The sequence below is a fragment of the Tiliqua scincoides genome, chromosome 3 (genome assembly GCF_035046505.1).
Source record: "Tiliqua scincoides isolate rTilSci1 chromosome 3, rTilSci1.hap2, whole genome shotgun sequence".
Lineage (NCBI taxonomy): Eukaryota > Metazoa > Chordata > Lepidosauria > Squamata > Scincidae > Tiliqua > Tiliqua scincoides.
The window spans coordinates 82295471-82315941 of NC_089823.1; the positions used below are offsets into that span (position 1 = coordinate 82295471).

Genomic DNA, 20471 nt, shown 5'->3' on the forward strand with positions numbered 1-20471 from the left:
GACCTTTATTGGCATAAAATACAGAGAAAGAACAAAACAAAACAAAAATATACAAAGACACCACAACATAGACATCAGTCTTTTCCTCACATACTGCCCGAAGTAAGCCTCATGAGGGTCAACGGGGCTTACTCGCAGGTAAGTGTGGATAGGATGTGGATCCTAAGCACACCTTCCTGGGAGTAAGTCCCATTGCACACTTCGGAGTAGGCAGGTATAGTTTGGGCTGCAAGAGCTCTTGGCGCGCCAACCCCGGGGGCAGGGCAGGGCAGGGCAGGGCGCTGCTGCGGCTTACGCCCGGCTCGGCTGGCAGCTCCAGGGGATTGAGCTCCAGCGGCAGCACCGCCCGCACATGATCGGCCCGTCCCGTGACTGCGAATGGGAACGGCGGGGAGAAGCAGCGCGGGACTCCCTCGGCGGAGCGGCTCCGGCTCCGGCTCCAGCGTCCATGGCCTCTCCGCGCCTGGAGACCTTCTGCTGCCCCAACCGGGACGCGGCCACGCAGCTGGTGCTGACCTTTCAGCCGGGGGTCTTCTGCGCGGTGTGCCTGGGCAGCGCCTCGGCCAGCCTGCTGCTCAGCGCCCTGCAGCTGCTCCCCAAGAAGGGCCAGGGCCGCCGCAAGGCGCCCAAAGCCTCCTCCTCCACCACCATCCTGCTGCTCATCTCCGCCTGCGACATGCTCGGCGGTCTAGGTAAGGGGGCGCTCCGCCCAGCCCGGGAACCAGCAGCTGCGCTCTCCGGCCCACCGGGGCGAGCCTGCTGCTTAGAAGGCCGCCGGACCCACGGAAAGCCGGCAGGGGTGTCGCTGTTTCCAGGGTGGGACTGGGAAATATTTCTTTAGCCAGCGTTTCATTGGTCTGTGGAACTCCTTGCCACGAGAGATGGTGAGGGCATCTCGACTAGGTGCCTTTAAAAGGGGACTGGGCAAATTTCTGGAGGGGAAAGTCCACCATAGATCACAAGCCTTGATTTTAGAAGTAGGCTAGCTCAGAAGGCCAAGTGCAAGGGAGGGCAGCAGGATGCAGGTCTCTTGCCTGCTCCCTGAGCCATCTGGTGGGCTACTGTGAAATACAGGAGGCTAGATCAGATGGGTCTTTGGAATGATCCAGCAGGGCTCTTCTTGTGTTCTTATGATTGGGTTCAAATCAAATCTGGACCCAGGTACAAAGTGATCCTGGTTAGCCACTGCTGTTATCTCTCTGCCCAAGAGTATAAAAGAGAGAGTATAAAAGAGAGAGTATCCCTGTAGTTTCTGTAGTCCTTGAAAGGAGCCTCAAGATGGCTTGCAACCTTACCACTGTACTGTACACTGTTCTGAGCTCCTTGGATGAGAATATAAGTGTGAGTAGGAATCCCTTTGGATGGCAGCTTTAGGCTGCAATTCTAGTATTACTTCCTGCGGAGTTAGCCCTATTGAGTGCAGTGGGGATGACTTTCTGAGTGAACTTGATTAAGGCCGCACTGTTGGAGGGATGTGAGGACTTGACTCCACCATTATTCTTCAAAAATAAGCTTATGACCATTATCCTTGAAGGGGGGGGGGGAGGTCTGTTCTCCTGTCCCATTTTCCCAAACGGCAGAGAGCAGATCCCTCTTTGAACACAAAGGCTGCAATCCTATATACACTTTCCTGGGAGTAAGTCCCATTGACTTCTGAGTAGACATGCATAGGATTGTGCTGACATTATCTTAAAAACAATAAAATAAACTATATTTTAAACTATATTCTTTTATATTTGTTGTCCCAGAAGGCTATTAATCCGACACTCACCCCTCCATATATACCAGTATGAATGAAATTCTTAACCCATTTTGTGTGTGTGTCTGCCTGTCTGTCTTACACCAGAGAGAACTGCATTGATTCCAGACTTAGAGGTTACTAGGATAGAAAGGACCTGAAAATCCAAAATAAAATTGGTATTCACATATTCTTAGAGATACCCAGCATGGCCTCTCCCAGTTTGAAGAGACACTTGGCCAGCAGACGGAGGCAAAGAAGGAAGGCCTATAGCCAGGGAGACAGACCAGGGACAGACTGCACTTGCTCCCAGTGTGGAAGGGATTGTCACTCCCAAATTGGCTTTTTCAGCCACACTAGATGCTGTTCCATAACCATTTCAGAGCATGATACCACAGTCTCCCAAGACTGAAGGATGCCAATGATGACCCTAACTTGTGTAGAAGTGTTTTCAAGTGCATATTTATTTTCTACCACTACTCAGCCACGTTGACTCCCCAAAGCAGTCCACTGCTAAGATCAATGTTGCAACTAGAATACAATGCAATGGAAAATATATAATATGTGTGCATAGTCAGGGAGTGGTGATGAGATGCAATGTCCTGAGCAGTGGTGTAGCTAGAGGGTTTTTCAGGGAAGCACGAAGTTTTTCAGGGAATCTCCCAGTGGTATGCAAGTAGCCCCTTCCCTTCCTTTTGGGAGCCATTCTGGCCAGTGGGAGCAAAATGGAGGTAAGTGCCAGAGAAGAGGCAAATGCCTCCATTTTGCTCCCCCTGCCCAGAATAGCTCTGAAGAGGAGGGGTAGGGGCCGCTTACATGCTTGCATTCCCTGCAAAACTCAGTGCTTTGCACCCACTCTAATATCACTGGTCCTGAATCCACACACTCAGTGACAAATTCAAGTTTGCCTTTGCTAGATGTTCTTGTTTTAGCCCAGCCCACTGGTGAACACATTTGATACCTGTTGTGTATTTGCAACGTTGGGCAGAAATGGCTTAAACTATCCAATCAATCACACAGACTAGGACCACACTAGATATGACATGAGAGGTCTGTGATTGAAATGGCTCATGTCTTTGCCATGAGGGGCCAGGAAATGTATGGGCATAATTTTAATGACTCTTTCCCCCTAGACCAGGGGTGCTCAAACTTTCAACTTTAGGGATCCTGGACCTTTAAAATTGTGTAGGAGAGATAATTTCAGCAGGTGCAGCTTGTCATCTGTGGGATGACAAGTTGCACCTGCTGAAATTCTCTCTTCTATACACTTGTTAAAGGTCCAGCATCCCTAAAGTTGAAAGTTTGAGCACCCCTGCCCTAGACTGCTAATAAATAGCAGCTTTAGGGAGGTGATTTAAATCAGAGTTGCAAGGTGGTGTGGGCAGGGGGAGCGTTAAACCCCTATTCTCTGTTGCAGGCTATAATCCTAATCTGTCCTCTTTTTCTCTCTCTTTCCCCCATCGCTGCTTTTTGAAAGACACCTGGAGTTCCAATTGCAGATCTTCCGTCTTGCATCTGGTTTGGTCCTAAAAATGTAAAAGTGGCTAAAACTCTACCACTGTGTAAGACTTTAAAGTACCTGGCTGGTTTATATGTTCTGATCAGTTTAAAAGAGGACATGGCACAGTTCACATGTAACGCCAAACCATTAGTTCATGTCATGTGAGCAAGCTTTGGGCACATGTGCTCTCTTTCCTTCTACTCACATTGTCTTCCTGACTCCTTGGGTAAAGGTAAAGGTTCCCCCCCCCCCCATGTTAAGCCTAGTCATGTCTGATTCTAGGGGCAGTGCTTATTTCTGTTTTTAAGCCAAAGAGCAGACACTTGTCCATAGACAGTTTCTGTGGTCATGTGGCCAGCATGACTAGACGCCTAAGCACACGGAACACCATTACATTCCCACCGAAGTGGTTCCTATTTATCTATTTGCACTTACATGTTTTCAAACTAGTAGGTTGGCAGGAGCTGGGACAAGCAAGGAGAGCTCATCGCGAAGATTCAAACTGCCAACCTTGCGATCAACAGGCTCGTTGGCTCAGCGGTTTAATCTGCTGCGCCACTGTGTCCCAGGCTCCTGCCTTCTTAGTCTGTGGCAAATCATAGTTTGACACACCAGAATGGGAAATTTGTTTCAAACTGAACAGACTGAATGTGTGAATTGGCTGAGGTTTATCTGCTTATTCTTTTCTGGATGCTGTTTTTGTTTCCCTCTCCTTAGCTGTAATTATGACTTTTTCTTGCTGTGACTGGAGTGTTCTTTTTGTCTATACTGCATATTGTTCTAAATAATCCTCAAAAATGCAGACTGAGGCAACTCCTTGTTTTTACAATGGTACCCCCATTTTTAAGCCAAACTGTCAATTGCCTCCATAAATTTAAAAAGGATAATTAATATGTTGAGTATCTCTGTTTGAAAGGACATTTTAAGGAATTTGTTTGTGGTTTTGTTTGCTTTCCTTTCTTCTAAAGTTGTTTTCACAGAATGCTTAAATGGCTATTTGCATCTCCTTTATCTGCAATGCAACACTTAATGTTGGCTAGAATGTATATTTGATTTGCAAATAATGCTCTCTGGTGTACCTTTAACACAGATATCTGTACATGGGTCATATGAGAGAGACTTGGGGTCAAGCAACAAGGTGGAACTAGATGCAAGCAAGAGGCATCTGTTCAAGGACGTTCAGTTTTGGCTACCTCACCCTTCAGTGCTATAGCTGTACTGTGGATTTGGTTGAAACCGTTGAGCTTTTAATCCCTGAATTGTCTCAATTCATGAATGAAACTCCTAGCCGCTCACATGATCCTGCTGCAGCTTGAAAATTCAGCTTCAAAGCAAGCATGTGACTCTCTGGTGCTGAGAACCCCCTGTCCTCATTCTGACTCTTGTCAATGGGTGTAACATGGAAGTAGCAAACCATAGGAGTTCCTTCCTAAAGGAATCAGTCCATTTAACCAGAATGTTAGTACTGTATATTCATTATAGCACCATCTAAAGATGATGGAAGGTGTTCTTATGTAATATCTTGGGGTATATTTGCCTAAGACATTAAAAAAATAGAACTGACTATTGTCACAGCATATTACCATTGATTACACTTTTTTTTTTTTCCTCTTGTAGGTATAATCTTCCGGTCAGCTGTCTGGTTAGGGTTCCCAGGCTTTGTAGCAAACATATCTGTGGCAAATGGGACTGATGTATGGCCTGCAGCCTTCTGTGTGGGAAGTGCGGTAAGTATAAAGTATAGCCATGCTTCTAATGAATGAACTGCTATGTTGTACATACTGATCATATTTCTGTCCAAGAAACTTGGGAATTATCAGCCCAGTTCTATGGTTTTCCAGCTGCACCAATACTGCCTATGCTGAATGTTTTGGTGGATGGGAGCTGATCGGGAGAGGCAAGGGAAAATATTTTCCCTTACATGTGCCACACCTGTCACAAAGTCGTTCTGAAAGCCTTATTCTGTGACTTACAAAAGTTTTCTCTCCTATAGGTTTTTTTTTTTAAGGGCATTCAATATTTTCCTTTCTATATAGAAAACGTACATTTTATAAATGATCAGATTATACAAATTAACATCTTATGTCAAACTATTTGACATAAGGCCATTAACAGCCCAATCCTATCCTCTCTGATGCTGCCAGTTACATTGGCGTCAAAATGGCTACTGCTGTAACCAGCGGGGCCCAGGAGGCTACCAGAGGTCTTCTCAAGGGAAGGGGACTTTCAGCCCCTTCCCCTGAGGAAAGCGCCAGGCCCTGCAATGGGCCGACTCGAGTCTGCGCCAGCTATTTTGCTGGCACAGACTTGAGAAGCCTTGTGATGGGCTTTGTAGCCTGATATGAGGATAGGATTCAGCATAGAAGGTCTCTGCCAGTCCCACCCTCCCTCCTGATCTGGTTCCTCCCCCTATTCCATCTTCCCCCACCCTGAAAAGCTGCACTGCTGCCCAGTGGTGCTATTTACCACCAGTGGCTCGATGATCTCCTCCTGGTGCTGAGGCCCAGCACTGGTCATATCTCTTCACTGGGTTGTGCAAATGTGCTTTACGGCATATTTGCAGCTCCTAGTACCAGCGGTAGACATGTGCTGCTGGCGAGTTTAGGATTGGGCCCTAAACCTCTTGATGCCTGTGAATTGTGTGCCTTGTTTAACCCATTTCTGCCTGGCCCACAGATGTACACATTTGGTCCCTGTTGCATATACGCAACGTTGGGCAGAAACAGCTTAAGGCTGCAAGTGTTGACAGGTCAAGTAAAGCTTAGGGTTTTGTTCCATTTTAGAAGGAGTGGAGCACAAATGCAAATAGCTGAACGTAGCACGATTACTTTGTGACTTATCTCCAGGTAAATTGATCAGTAGCTGTTGGGCATAATAAAGAAGGGAGATGAAATCATACAAAGAAAGAGTGGATTCAAGCTAAAAAGACCAGCAGCAAAGAGTTTAGATGGGTAAAAAAAAGATAACAAATTAAAAGGAAAGGTATGTGCCAAAAATCCAGCTCCTGTAGGATGCTGAAGAATGTTGGAGCTTGTAAACACAGACATAAAAGATTAGTTATCTAACATCTAGTTGTGGGGGAAAAATGTGAATAATCCACAGATAAGTGCCATGGAATTTGGTTTGGTTGAAACCTGTGCATTCCACTCTCTTTTGGCCTTTCATGAGGAAAATATACAGCAGAGTTTCCCCATGTGGATAATCCTTCTGTCTCTTTTCTTCAAAAAGGAAAATAAAAAGTCTTAGATATAGTAGTGTTTTGCCAGTCCAAGCTTCACTAAGAGAATTATGCCCACTTTCAGCTAATTAGCTCCCCTTCATTCCCCAACAATGGCTTTAGTTCTGCACAGCAGCACTGCTGGACCCCATGACCAGGGTAGCTTGCCTGTTTAACCTGCAGAGGTACTCCTTCCTCCACTCTCCTGCCAGCAGCTTCTCCAACCACCACAGCAACATCTTGGTCCTCAGCAGGTCTTGGGCATGGCAGCCACACACCAATCTCCAGTGTCTCCAGCAGTCTCAATTCTAGCAATCCTCAGAAGTCTATTCACCCAACTGTTTGTTAATCTATTGGTCGGTCAATCAACAGGTCCATCAGTTTCTCAGTCCATTAATTCATCAGTTTAGTTCTCTGTCCATCCTCCCTCCAAGCTTTCCTCCTTCTACTACCCATACCCTTCTCCTTCCTGTAAGTGCTGCTTTTAACACTGAGGGCCTTTTTGCCTCCAAGTGGCTGCAGCTGTGCAGCACACTCCTTGTAATCTAAGGGCCTGGTGTTGACCTCATAATTGCCTGCCAGAGCAAAAGGTCACTGCTGACACCACACTCTATTTCCTCAAGGGATGTTATGGATTTCCATTACAAGTAGTAAGTTTTCTTCTATCCAAGGACCCCAGCTCTTCACACTGTTCTCTAACTGGTTGACAAACCATGTGCACAAATTTTTGCTGTGTGCATTGTCCTTTCCTCCAGTGCTGGTACTGGTTGCATGTATGGTCCCTGTTGAGGAGGAAAAAAAACAACCCAAATTGAACTGATCAGTTGTTTGGGAATGGGGATAGGAGACTGCATTTAGCTCACCCACCTTCACCAACAGCTGAGCAGCACAACAATTGAACTGATCAGCTGTTTGGGAATGGGGATATGTGCCTTTTGGAATGTGGCCACTCTGCTGTTAAACTAAAGACTGGTCCATATCATTGGACTGCCTTCCAAGTGAACAGGTCCTAGTGCTGGTGGTAGTGGTACTTCTGAATGTGCTCTCATGGGGCCCAGTGCATGGCTTTGCTCCAGGGCTCCCAACCACCTGACACCCAGATGACTAGTGAGAAAGTGCTCCCTTGGCTTTGGTCAGACAAATGTTTATATAGATATAAACCATAATTTGGAATAATAAAACTCACTTTCAAAGGTGAACTGTTGCATTGTTTTCTAAGCAGTAGCAAGGAGGGATGTTTCTGTATCTTTTCTAGGAGCACAATGCCAGGAGTCCAGGCAGTTGCTGTTAAAGCCCCCCCCCCCCATTCTTGCTCTGATCCTGGTCATGATGTGCCAAGATGAGATGGAAAAGAAGCAGTGGCTAGATTCCCATGTTAGGTCACCCTAATGTTTCCCATCATGACTGCAGGCTTGCATGTGGTTAAGGAGGGGCAGCAGCTGCTCTTGTGTAGCAGGAATTGACTGTGGGAACCAAATCTAAGAAGGCGTGATGTTTCACAAGCCTTTCATCTTCTAACTTTTAAACATCTTTGCCATACATTTTTCTTTTTAGTCTGTAGTCCAATATATTTTATATCTGCATTTGTAACTTCTGCAGAACTGCTCAAGGAATACAATAAATCAAATTCTATTTCTGAACCTGACCGATTTCAATGAAACAGATTCCATGGCTTACATTTAAGTTTGTTTTTGCGTGTGCAACACTTGAATGAACAAAGATGTCTGGATTAGAGATTTTGAGGCTTTAAAGCAGTATTTTATCATTACCTTCACCAACTCTGATGTATAGAATTTTTCCCCATTTACAGATGTGGATCCAACTCTTGTACAGTGCTGGCTTTTGGTGGCTGTTCTGTTATGCTGTAGATTCCTACTTGGTGGTCCGAAGATCAGCAGGGTTAAGGTACCAAAAGGAACTGAAATAATCTTAATAAAAAGGGGACAGTATTTTCCAGTGAGCTGGTGTAGCATGGCGACAAAAACTGCAATCCTTTACACATTCACTTTGGAGTAGGCACCATTTAACTCGCTGGAAGTTACTTCTGACATGCATAGGATTGGAGTATGAGACTGGGCTATAAGGACTTCCTTGATTTCAATCTTGCCTCTACTATGAACTCACTAGGCAGCCTTAGCAAATCACTTCCCTCTCAGACTCAGGTCTCCGCTACAATAAGGGGAAAATAATACTTACTTTACAGGGTTCTTGTAAAAGCAGTATGAAGCATTATATGTGTAACACCAGGGCCTCAGAAGGGGTGGAGGGTGTACATTGCACCTGGGCCTGGGGTCAAAAAAGGGACCTGGGTACTAAAGGAGGGAAATTTGCTGGGATTCCAGATGGCCTTGTGGAGAGCAAAAGATTGATATGTGCAGAACTTGGGCTCAGTTGACTGCTGTAGATTGGCCTGAGGGGATCATAGCCCGTGCCTTTCATGAGCCAACAGACAGTCAGTCTGAGCTTTTCTGAAGAGGACCAGATGGAAAACTGGTGCAGGAGAGAAGGCTGCAGTACCAGTGGAGGAAAGGTAGAGGCTGCTGTGTGCAGAGGGACTGAGGTTATAAAAGGGGCTGCACCAGCAAAGAGCTCAGGGACCATCAGGGAAGCTCTGCAGAGAAAGAGCTAGAAGAGCAAGCTGGAGAGACTATCAGGGATGGAGCTGAACCTTGAGTTCTGCAGGAGAGCTGAAGGAGCTCTGGGAGAGAGTGCCCCTTGCCAGAGCTGAGAACCAGTGGGGAACTTCCATCAAGCCTCCATCCCTTGGCCTGCCTCAAGTACTGCTGCCTCCTGCCTGCCTAGTGCCTGTCTGCCTGCCTCAGGTCTTCTCTCATTTGGGGGAATTTGAAATAAGGTCGTTTGGTTTGGTTTGGTTTGGTTTGGTTTCATTCCTCCTAATAAAAGCCTTAAACTTAGTTTGGTGTCAGTGGTCTCTTTTGATCCTGCATAACAAGATGGAAGTTGGGCCAAACAGGAGGCCAGGTCTACTGGATAGGTAGACCTGGGTTCTGTCTCAGAAGCCCAGTAAACCTGGGCTCCAGACACTTCTGGCTGCCCTACCCCATTTCTCCCCCACCCCCATTCCACCTGCCCCTTCCCCCATCCTGTTTTGCTCCCTCTCCCCCCTTTGGTAAGGAGGGCCAAAAGAAACTTTTATCCCTTGATACAATTCCTCTCAGAGGCTCTGTGTAACACTCTTCACACTCTCAGAAAGTGCTAAGTATTATCATTCTTTATGATGCGGCATGCACAATTCTGTCAATGCACCTAGTTGCGTGGAAATTGGATATTTGCCTTTTTGAACTTTCCGACTACTATGTAAAATTCTCTGTCCCAATTCAGTTGGCTTGTGCTCTGCTCAATTATATTGCAAGGTGCTTTTTTCTTCCCTTCGCTGAAGTTTGCCAGATGACGTCGTTGGTTAAATGTAAACAAAAAACACCGCAAGAATTGAGTTGCAAGACTAAACTGAAACTTCTCACAAAAAGCTTGCTCCTGTGCAGTGGTGGATGTTTGGAAATGAAGGGCTCCTGCTGTTAAATGGCATGCAGCCATGATTAGTATAATTTTGAAGTCATTTTTAATGTGCTGTGGTTGGCATTACCTTGTTTTCTCTGTCATGTGTTTTCAGTACAATTGTGTTGTATCACATGATGACTTGGGGCCTGGCAGTGCTGTTGTGTGTCGAGGGAATTGCGATGCTGTACTACCCTTCCGTTTCTAGGTAAGCGTACCTTAGTCTAGGTCAGTCATTCCCAACTTTTTTTCACTTGCGTACCCCCTGGCAGCCCATTTCCATAAATTGTACCCCTCATATTAGCATAATGTTTGTAATTAATATCATTGCTGTTATTTCAAATGTATATGTTTTCAACTGCTGGTCTATATCTGATAATACACAATTTGATGACCAAAAAGGAGCAGTTCTTGGGGCTTTCGCAGCCAGCTAGCTGCTTCCCTTCCAGACTTGCCAGCCACACAAGGCATTCTAATACAGACCTGCCTTTTCCCACCATTATTCATTTCTTTTTCGAGTACCCCTAAAGGTCCTGGCAAGTACCCCTGGGGGTACACGTACCCCAGGTTGGGAACCACTGGTCTAGGTTTTATATTCACTGCTATGACTCAGTTAATATCTATCAGGTCTGTTGCTGACTCTTTTCAATCATATCCATGTATCTCTAAATTCCTTTACTCAAATTGGGCTTCGAAGACCGAAACAAAATTTTCCCTGTTCTGGATAGAAAATGTTGCAAATTACAACTCTGTTAGTAGATACTGGCATAGAGCCAAACCTATCACTGGGCCCACATAGGTTCCTTCATTCATGAAGGATGGTTCTGTAAACAGAAGGAACTTCCATGAGTGCAGTAAGTTTGGATGGATTTCTACCCCACTGCTCTCCCCCTAAGAGGACCCAAGGCTTTGAAAAACCTGTTTACCCACATTAAGTGGAAATTCTGAGGTGGGGTGGGCTCCTTATGATCACTTTCACAGACACCATCTTCACAAGCTGGGTGACCATGGGTGGAGTATTCATATTCCCACAGATGATTGCAAGCCCAGGAACACACCTGTGCACTGCTTGAGTGATGGCATGGTGACTGTCTGAGTGTGTATATGTCTGAACTGGTCCTAGGTTTGTAGAAGCCCAAAGAATTAAAAGCTGCTCATTTTCTTTTCTCAGTTGTGAAAATGGTCTGGAGCATGCGCTTCCTCATTATGTCACAACATATGTTCCACTACTGCTGGTTTTGGTGGCCAATCCAGTTCTTTTTAGTAGAACAGTGACAGCTGGTAAGATTACAAAGGGCAATTGAACTTCATCAATATTTTCAATTTTTGTGTTGAATTCCTATCTAAATGGATTACAGTTCCCTTACGTACTCCCCCCCCCCAGCCCCCAAATGTACATATAATCAGAAAGGGAAATGAAATTTTAAAATGCAAATAAAAAGTGACCCGTGACTTTAATCAACTCAAAGTCATGTCATATGACTTTGAGGCAGTTCCAAGAGGACTGTGACTTTCCTTTGATCATTCCTGACTCAACTTCACATAACCACATGTTAGAAAAGCTGCTGGAACCTGACGGGCATAGCGGCAGCATCTCTATAGAGGGCCTGTGCGCTTGTGTTTGAAGAGAAAATCATGGGTTAGGCTGGGATAAGAAAGATCAGCCTCTTTCTGTGACTGAGGCATTTGGTGGGCCGCTGTGAGATACAGGAAGCTGGACTAGATGGGCCTATGGCCTGATCCAGTGGGGCTGTTCTTATGTTCTTATGACTGTGTGGGCGAGAGAGAATCTATAGCAAAATGCCCAGTCAATTAGCATTGATGGGGACTGAAAGAGAGAAAGAAGAGATGGGCAATCTCAGAAGATGTCGGAGGTGAGAGGAAAGTATCACAGACAACTTGGAAGGGAGAGGCAAGGGTCATGGTGGCTTGCAGCAGATGAACATGGTGTATGCAGGATACAAGTGAGAAACAGTGACAGACATTGATATGAAGGCTCCGTGATCAAACCTTGGCCCACACACACACACACGATAGTTTTGACTCTGGATTCCAATGGATTTTCACTGCCCTTGTATCCTTAAAAGGTTTTATAGCACATATTTCACTGCTCCACACTATTGCCTGTAGGTTTTTGTTGTTGTTTTGGTGTAGGGCTAAAAGTCTGCACATCATCCCTGTGTTAATTGCTATCTTCTCAACATAGTACAATCTAGTAGAGTCTCTGGGCATAGCTTTTTTCTGGGAAGCTGTCCTGTGCAAACCCTCTAGACATGAATAACAGATGAGCAAGAGCAGTTCAGTGAGGCTCACATAGGAGCACACCCCAATGGCATATTCCAGGCATGTCCAAAGCCAATCTTCAAATTGCTAGAGCAGCCATTTTCAACCACTGTGTCGTGGCACACTAGTGTGCCGCGAATGGTCTGCAGGTGTGCTGTGGGAGTTTGGGGGAAGCTCATTTATTAGTAGGGCCGCTGGGGGATGTGAGTCCCCTGCTGGCAGTACAGTGCTTGGCAACCTTCAGTCTCGAAAGACTATGGTATAGGCCTACAACACCCAGTATTCCCAGTCGGTCTCCCATCCAAGTAGTAACCAGGCCTGACTCTGCTTAGCTTCCAAGATCATGGTATAAGTCTACAGCACCCTGTATTCCCAGGCGGTCTCCCATCCAAGTACTAACCAGGCCTGATCCTGCTTAGCTTCTGAGATCATGGTAGAGACAGTGTGCCTTGTCAATTGTCAAAACACTGATGGTGTGCCTTGACAATTTTAGTACCTTGTCAGTATGCCATGAGATGAAAAAGGTTGAAAATCACTGTGCTAGAGCAATCCCATCGCCAAATATGACCCACCCAGTCTATTTGGTTTCTGCTTTCTAGTTGCTTCTTTACTGAAAGGAAGACAAGGGATCTACACGGAGAACGAAAGGCGCCTGGGAACAGAAATCAAAGTCCGCTTTTTTAAAATTATGCTGGTGTTTATTATTTGGTAAGATAATTTTTTTTCTACCTTTAAGGTGGTAAATAGGATGGGAAATCCAAAGGTTGGTTTTGCATCAGCTCTACGTTTAAAAACAAACTGTACCACCATTGAAATGTTGCCACAAATTATGGCTCAGTTCTGAAGATACGTTCTCCCTTGGTTTGTGACGACTCTACCATTGCAGCTTAAAACTTGTCTCTATGTAGCCTGTAGCACTGAATTTTTGCTCATCATATAACGTGACACAGTATGGGATGAATGCAAATGAACAACATGTAATTCAACAGCTACATTTAAGATATTAAATGTCATTTTAAATATTAAAATATCATTTTAGATTGGTGTGCATGCCTGGAAAAAGGGATTCTATGACAAGAAGATTTTGTACTTTTTTTGGTACTGCTTGCTATGAAATATAACATGCAGGGAAAAGAAAGCCTTAATCACCTTTCGTCAGTGAAACAACTTAATTTTGAATACAGACAATGTATATAAAGCAGCCTCCCTTTATTGCTTTTATCCCTTTTATCTTTATTCCTGGAACAGCTGGTCATCAAATATTATCAATGAGAGCCTTCTGTTCTACCTAGAAATGCAGCCAGATATCAACGGGAGCCCCCTGAAAAGTGTCCGGAATTCTGCCCTGATCACATGGATTATAATGGCAAGTGCATCCTGAATGCTAGTGGGTTATCCCATTCTCTGCAGCAAGGTTATCTGAAACACCATGGTTATGGACCTGTCCGTCTCCTTGGCAGGAGATCGCCTTTGTTCTCTGTGACGCTTTAGTTTGATTGAGGGCAAAGAAAAAAATGAGAAACTGTGCAATAGGCAGAAGGTTTGGGTGATTGGCAGAGCTGCCAACAAAGGGGTGAGTTCTCTAGGACAGTAGCATAGCTGGGGACACACACAAAATGATAAGTATTGCAGGTACCATAATGTACCATGTAAGTGACCCCTTCCACTGACCATCAGAGCCATTCCAGGCAGTGATGGCAATGCACAGGAGATGACATTTGGTTGAGCAAGCTCCTGCGGACTGCTGTTGCTGCCCAGAATGGCTCCTACGGTAAACGGAAGGGACTGCTTACACAGCGCATTGTGGCACCTGTAGTACTTACTGTTTTGCCCCTCCTGTGGCTCTGCTACTGCTCTAGGAAAGGAGGAGGCAGGTCTTGAGAAAGCATCAGGGCCAGGGAAACATGGTGGGGGTGGGGGGCTAAGCTCAGTGGTTGGAGTAGATAGTAGCCCAAAACATGAGGAAAAGGAGAAATCTACAGGGTGGAGTGAGAGGGAAAGAGATAGAATGGTCAGAGAGGACGGTTGTGCAGAGCAATGCAAAAACATGGAAGCCTGAAGTTGGTTGACAATTTGGGGCAGTCTTAACCAGGTCTACTCAGAAGTAAGTCCTATTTTGTTCAATGGGGCTTACTCTCGGGAAAGTGTGGTTAGGATTGCAGCCTTGATTGATCATCCAAACTTTTGTAGGCCTCTATACCACATATAGTTTACAGCCAGAAGAATGTTTGAGTGACTTGCATACTTTCACCTTGCTGATATTTAATTGATCAGATACCATTTATTAGGTGACTCTTTGGGTTCATAATCAACCCTTAAAAATCCCCCCATTTGTATCTGTTCTCTCTTGAGCATTTTCGTACTGTTACATAACCTTGTCTTGTCTAACACTGGGTTGTGTGTCATCTGCTTCCTCTCCTCTCCCCTCTCTTGAAACACAGTAGACTTTCTACTGCATTCTCTCTGTTCTTAAGGCCTTTTATGTCAGTCATTCCCTTCTGTTCTTGTGGGTTATTCTCTGCTCTACCCTCGTCTGCCCCCTGCTTTGCAGTATCTGGTTAAGTGTCTTGTTTTCTGCTTCTTCTTTCTGCCTTTCCTTTCCTCGCAGCTTAATAGTCTCCATCTACTGGAAATCTCATGACCACTCTTGAGTCATTTTAGTTTTGCCATCCTGCTAGCTGCATTTACGAATACCGAGGAACCTCAAAACATGTTTGCAAAATGCCTGCCTTTGCTTCTTCTTCAAATACATTTTTATTATTATTTCATTTGCAATATTCATATCCCTCTTTTCTTAACCCTAACGGGTAACTCAAAGCAGCTGTTCTATCACAATACTTCCTCTTTTGTATGAACTTAATTATTAGGATTACCTCATTTCCTGGCATATTCTAATAAGAAAACAATGATGACAACTGACAGAAACTAGGCCTTGTCCAACTTTCTCTGAATTTCAGGCATGTGTAGGCTTTTATCTGCTGTCCTCTGCTGATCTTTCCACTTGGATCAAACATTTCTCTGTTCTTTCCCTTACTGATGTTCTTCACTCTGCTTTTATTCCTCTCTAGTCTTCCACCACACTCTAGCTCTGTCCCGTTTCTGAGACGGATTGAACCACTTTAAGACTGGGGTCTTCAGTGGTTGTCATAGTTCACTGCCAAAATATACTGACCTTCATAGTGATATTGCTTTTCAATTCCCTCAGATAATATCTCCCTCTCTTGGGTCTTCCAGGGAGTACTGAACCCAATGCAAGGTTTCCTTTTCACATTGGCTTTTTACGGATGGACTGGGTGGAAGCTGGATCTGCAGTGGCGAAAGAGTGAAATACCATGGGAATCCATGTCCACCTCCACTGCTGCCGACAATGCTTATGCCTTACCAGATGGAAACTCTGTGAACTTCCATGACTCAAAGAAAACTACTGTAGCACCTAACCATCAGACGGACGAGGCCTTAGGCATGCTGTCTGAAGGTAACCTTCCTAGTGATGACAGGCTACCTAGGAACTCTCCTGTCTACCAGGGCTGGTAACTCACAACATTTATGGGCTTCTTCATTCATACACATTCCTCACATGGTGATCTGCCTACGTGAACTGGTCCACACAGATATGGAAGCGTGGCAGTGTACATTGCATTTAACAGTCTTCTCAGTAGAGTTCACGCATTCAACTGCCAGTCATCAAGCATACTGTAATAAAAGGTAGAAAAATTGAGAGATGTACGTGAACGTGTGGATGCAGGTCAAGTAGGAGAGTTTATCCTTCCCTATTCCCTTACCTTGGTCAACAGCTTCACCAATGGCTACATAACTACAGGCTCTATTTCCAGTCAGCTGTGCTTCCCTCTAGATGTTCTTGCTGAAGAAAGAAACAAAATGCAAATGTCTGTGGCAGCAAAAATGAGAGAAGACTGGCAACTTTGATGAATAGCAGCATTCTTCTGCCCTTGTCTGCTTTCTGGTATCAGAGATTTCTTTTGATAGACTTGATTTTAATGTCTCTTGTAATGTGTATGTCTAGTAATTTTGTTTTCTCAACCTATAATTGCTATTTCTAGTTGCTGTCCTGCGCAGGTGACTGTAGAGTTACCAAAAGTTGATGTGCTTTTTGGAAATATACATTGAATTCCAATTATATCTGCCTGTGTCATGGCCTTATTATACCTTTGTAGCACGAGGAAGAGCTTACTCTACAAGTTCTTACTCTCCAGTGGCACAATGCCAGTAACCTAACCGCTGTCACAAGCAGCTGGGTCCCTGCAATGACGGACACTGGACACCCGCCACCAACACTAAGACTGTGCAGGGGATGGGAGGAAGGCAAGGATAGGGTGGGCAGATCAGGGAGGTGAGAGGGGTGGATTGGGTCATGGAAGGGAGTGGGTTTGGCAGCAGAAGGCTAACCCCCTTCCCGGGCCCAATTCGCCTTCACCAGTCAATGTGGACTTGTGCCAGTGATTTTCCTGGTGCAGGTCCAGGTTGGCCCATGGCAGCTTAATGCAGGAGGAGGGAACAAAGGTTCACTTCCCCCAAGAAGGCTTCAACACACCAAAACTCTCCCCCCACACACACACACAATGGATGATACGTTGGTGCATGTGCATTACTGCACAGGGAGTTAGTTAGGATTGGGCTATTAATGATTTTCCTAGCCCACTTTTAATTATGGTACCTGCTAGCCTCGGTATACTTATATTTTAAGGTGGCTTGACGTTATTGTAAGGCAACAGGAATGGTTAGGAAATTGTTCATGAGGTGCCACTGTAGTCTGTCTCACACTTGCTATGGAGTAAGTCCCATTGACATTGAACTCAGTGGGGCTCACTTGTGAGTAAGCATGCATAGGATTGCACTGTTAGAGGTTTACTTTCCAAGCATAAGTGTTGGGCGGGGGAGGAACTGGGTATGACAGTGGTAGGAAGACACAGGTCTTCCTGATTCAGGTTAGGGTGAGAGAAAGCACAATATGCATTTCCTTGGAGCAGTGGCATCACTAGGATTCACATCACCCAGTGTGGGAGGCCTGCGCATCACCCCATGCATTGGGGGGGCAACCCCCCAGGTGGTGGGTGTGGTGATGTACCATCGCCCCCACTGGTTTTTTGGCTGTACCTTTTGTTAGAACACATATTTCAATGTGATGTTTCATTGCATTCTGCATGAAATTACGCATTGATTGATATATAACATGATGGGATTATTCCTCCAAACTCTCATTTTAGTGATTTTGAAAACTTGTAGTCTCTCTCACACACAACACCCCTGTGTCAACTTACTAGCACCTTATTGCAGCAGTTCTCAAACTTTTAGCACTGGGACCTACTTTTTAGAATGACAATCTGTCCAGGACCCATTGAAAGTGATGTCATGGCCAGAAGTGACATCATCAAGCAAATTAAAATAAATAATTTTAAATTAAATTAAATTAAAATAAATAATTAAATAAGGGGGAGCCAGTCCTGTTCCACCAAGTGAATTTTCTCTGTAGCCTGCCTGCAATAACCACCCCCCAAAGAACCAGTGAGATTTCCAGCCCTTCCCAGTGCCCAGTTTAAAGTTCTTCTATTTCAGGCATATCAAGTTAAAGACCCTCCTGGCTTTGCAAGTGCAAAACAGAAAACAATCCCCTTACCAGTTCAAGCCTCTTTTTGTGTCCTTTTTAGTGAGGGGGGGAGGCTGCTTTCTGAAGCATTTGTTGAGCTGCAGTTCCATCGGATCAGGACCATTCTGGTGTCCTCACATTCCCCTTTGCCTGGCTGGACCACCAGCCAAGGCACGTCTGCCTACTCACAAGTAAACATGACCATGTGGCTGAGTTTGCTTTCCATAGGGCTCAATAGACTCTCAGCTGGGAAGGAGGTGTTTTGGGGGGCTGCATTCATTGGATTGGGACCATTCTGGTGTCGTTGGATTCCTCTGTCTGCCCTTTCCCACAGACTAAGGCAAGTATGCCTACTCACGAGTAAACATGTGCTATGGCTCACTTTCACTTTCCATAGGGATCAATTCATTTTTTCTTTCTGGTTTTTTGGCCATAACTTTTGAATGAAAGGAGCCATTTCAATACTGTTTTTTTGCATTGTGTTCTGCTGGACATTCCGCATCCAACGGTGCATGGAATGATGGGGTAACTCCTAATGCCACGATTTTAGCGCGTCACCCCACAGGGCGCATCACCCCCCCGGTGCAGCCCACCCCCCAGCACCCCCCCCCCGCACCTCCCTAGCGAGGCCACTGCCTTGGGAGTGCTCCCAGTTCAATAACTATCTAAAAACAGAAGCTGGGGGGGGGGGGCCTGTAGGCCACTGATAATTCATATATTGTCCTTTTACCCTAAACACTTTCTCTACCATTCAAAACTCTTGCAAAATACTACTTGCCTTTGTTCCAGTTGTATTCTGTATCACAAAATATAATTTCTGATGGACATTTAATAAGACCCATATTCAAAATTACTACAGTTGCTGAGCAGGAGGACATTAGTAGATATCAATATCAGTGTGACAAAGAAAACAGGTAACAGCAGCTGGCTGCATGTCAGCCACTGGTATTTAAAAAGGACAGTGGTGTGTGGTCCCTTATTTTAACATATCTTTGCCATGAGCACCCTAAAGCCATTTTGTGCAATGTAATCGATACCATACACTGTAGTCAAAAGAAATACTCACTGGACTTGTATACACTGCAGTCAGAATTCTCATGACTTAAAGGAGACTTTTAAAAGGCCTATTCTGGTGGCTGAAATACAAACTTTGCACAGTATAGTGTCCAACTTACTTTTAAATCAGTGGCACAGATTGCACAGTGCCTGCTCTCTGAATATAAGAATCTCTCTGTTTTGCCAAGTTCTGATGCTAGTATAGCTGAAATCCACATCTCATGTAGAATCCATTAATTAGGTAGTAACAAGGCAGACATTGAACAAGTGAAAAAGGATTACAGCAAGGAGCTAGAGATCTGAAACATTCTTTAATGTGCAGAAAGAATGCTACACTTCTTTCTTTGAAGTTCAGACTTCCCACCAAACTTCCTGTACCATTCCACCCACAGCTCCCAGCATGTTTAGCCCTTACAATGTTCTAGCTTTTCAAAATGCACAAAAGCATGATCAGTGTAGATATCCTGAAACTAGCCCTGTTCAGAGCCAGAAGCAATATTTCATTAGCTAAGTAATTACTGCATGTGTAATTTTTGCCACCAGTTTGATTTGGGTGTATGCAAGAATGTCAAAAGTTGTACACAAATATCAAGAAGGTATCACAAAGCTTTCCTGTTCTCAAGTGTTTTTCATTTTCTATTTCCTGATCAATTGTATTTTAATACACACATACGCACGCGCACACACACACACACACACAGAGGACAATTGATTCACTAAAAATTCCTGGGTTTGAAAACGTTTGTCCTGTCATTTACTCTCTCCTGACATAATAGAAGTGGTTTATATTCGATCCCTTCAATGGATCTGTCACCTTACAGCAAAGGAATTTGTTGTGTTTCAAGAATGCTGAGAATGAATGAATATTGTATTCCTGTAAGGCCTGAGGGTGGCTCTGGACTAGCCAAATGGAACAGGTCAGAGTTTATCCTGCAATTTACTACCTTTACTTTTATCTGTCTTATTCACTTTTATTGTGAATTTAATTTTTTACATACAATTTTTCACTTATTTGGAAAGTGTTTGGAGGAAATATCATAATGCTTGATTGTTGCAAAATCAAGTGAACACTTTCATGTGTGAAACAGGCATTGCTGGTCAAATGTCAGAATAACAACTTTGGGCATATGAAATGCTAGTGAATAAAAGTTCACAAAATCAGTATGTGTTATGAAGTCACCTGGACATTCATATAAATCAATGTTTACCTTAGAACCATGAAATATGGACTAATGAATGCTATTTTTCCCCCCATAAAAGAGTAAGCTATTGTCAACATCAGTTCCTTGACTGCACTGGGCAAGCATGGCAGAGGAGGCAGAATGGCATCCTGGCAATTCAAAAAGCAAGTTTCTAGCCCTGTAGGTCAGGGGTATCAAACTCATTTCATACAGCGGGCTGAATAGCACACTCATGAGGCCTATTGAGGGTCAGAGGTGATGCCATTAGGCAGGATATGATGTCATTAAAGAGGTCACAACCAAAAATAAGAACTTCTTTCTCACTTAGAAACTCATTAGCTGCAAATGGCAGAAGAGAAAATATACAAATCTTG

The 20471-nt window shown here is 44.6% G+C and overlaps 1 protein-coding gene across 1 annotated transcript; it reads left to right on the plus strand.

The window, feature by feature from the left end:
* Nucleotides 1-377: 377 nt before the first annotated feature.
* GPR143 (G protein-coupled receptor 143) lies at nt 378-16167 on the plus strand. The gene is made up of 8 exons (XM_066621791.1): nt 378-692; nt 4857-4966; nt 8267-8361; nt 10088-10180; nt 11144-11253; nt 12855-12963; nt 13504-13621; nt 15490-16167. The coding sequence occupies exons 1-8, from the start codon at nt 449-451 to the stop codon at nt 15787-15789; spliced, it is 1179 nt and encodes a 392-aa protein (XP_066477888.1). The 5' UTR covers nt 378-448; the 3' UTR covers nt 15790-16167.
* The last annotated feature ends 4304 nt before the right edge of the window (nt 16168-20471 follow it).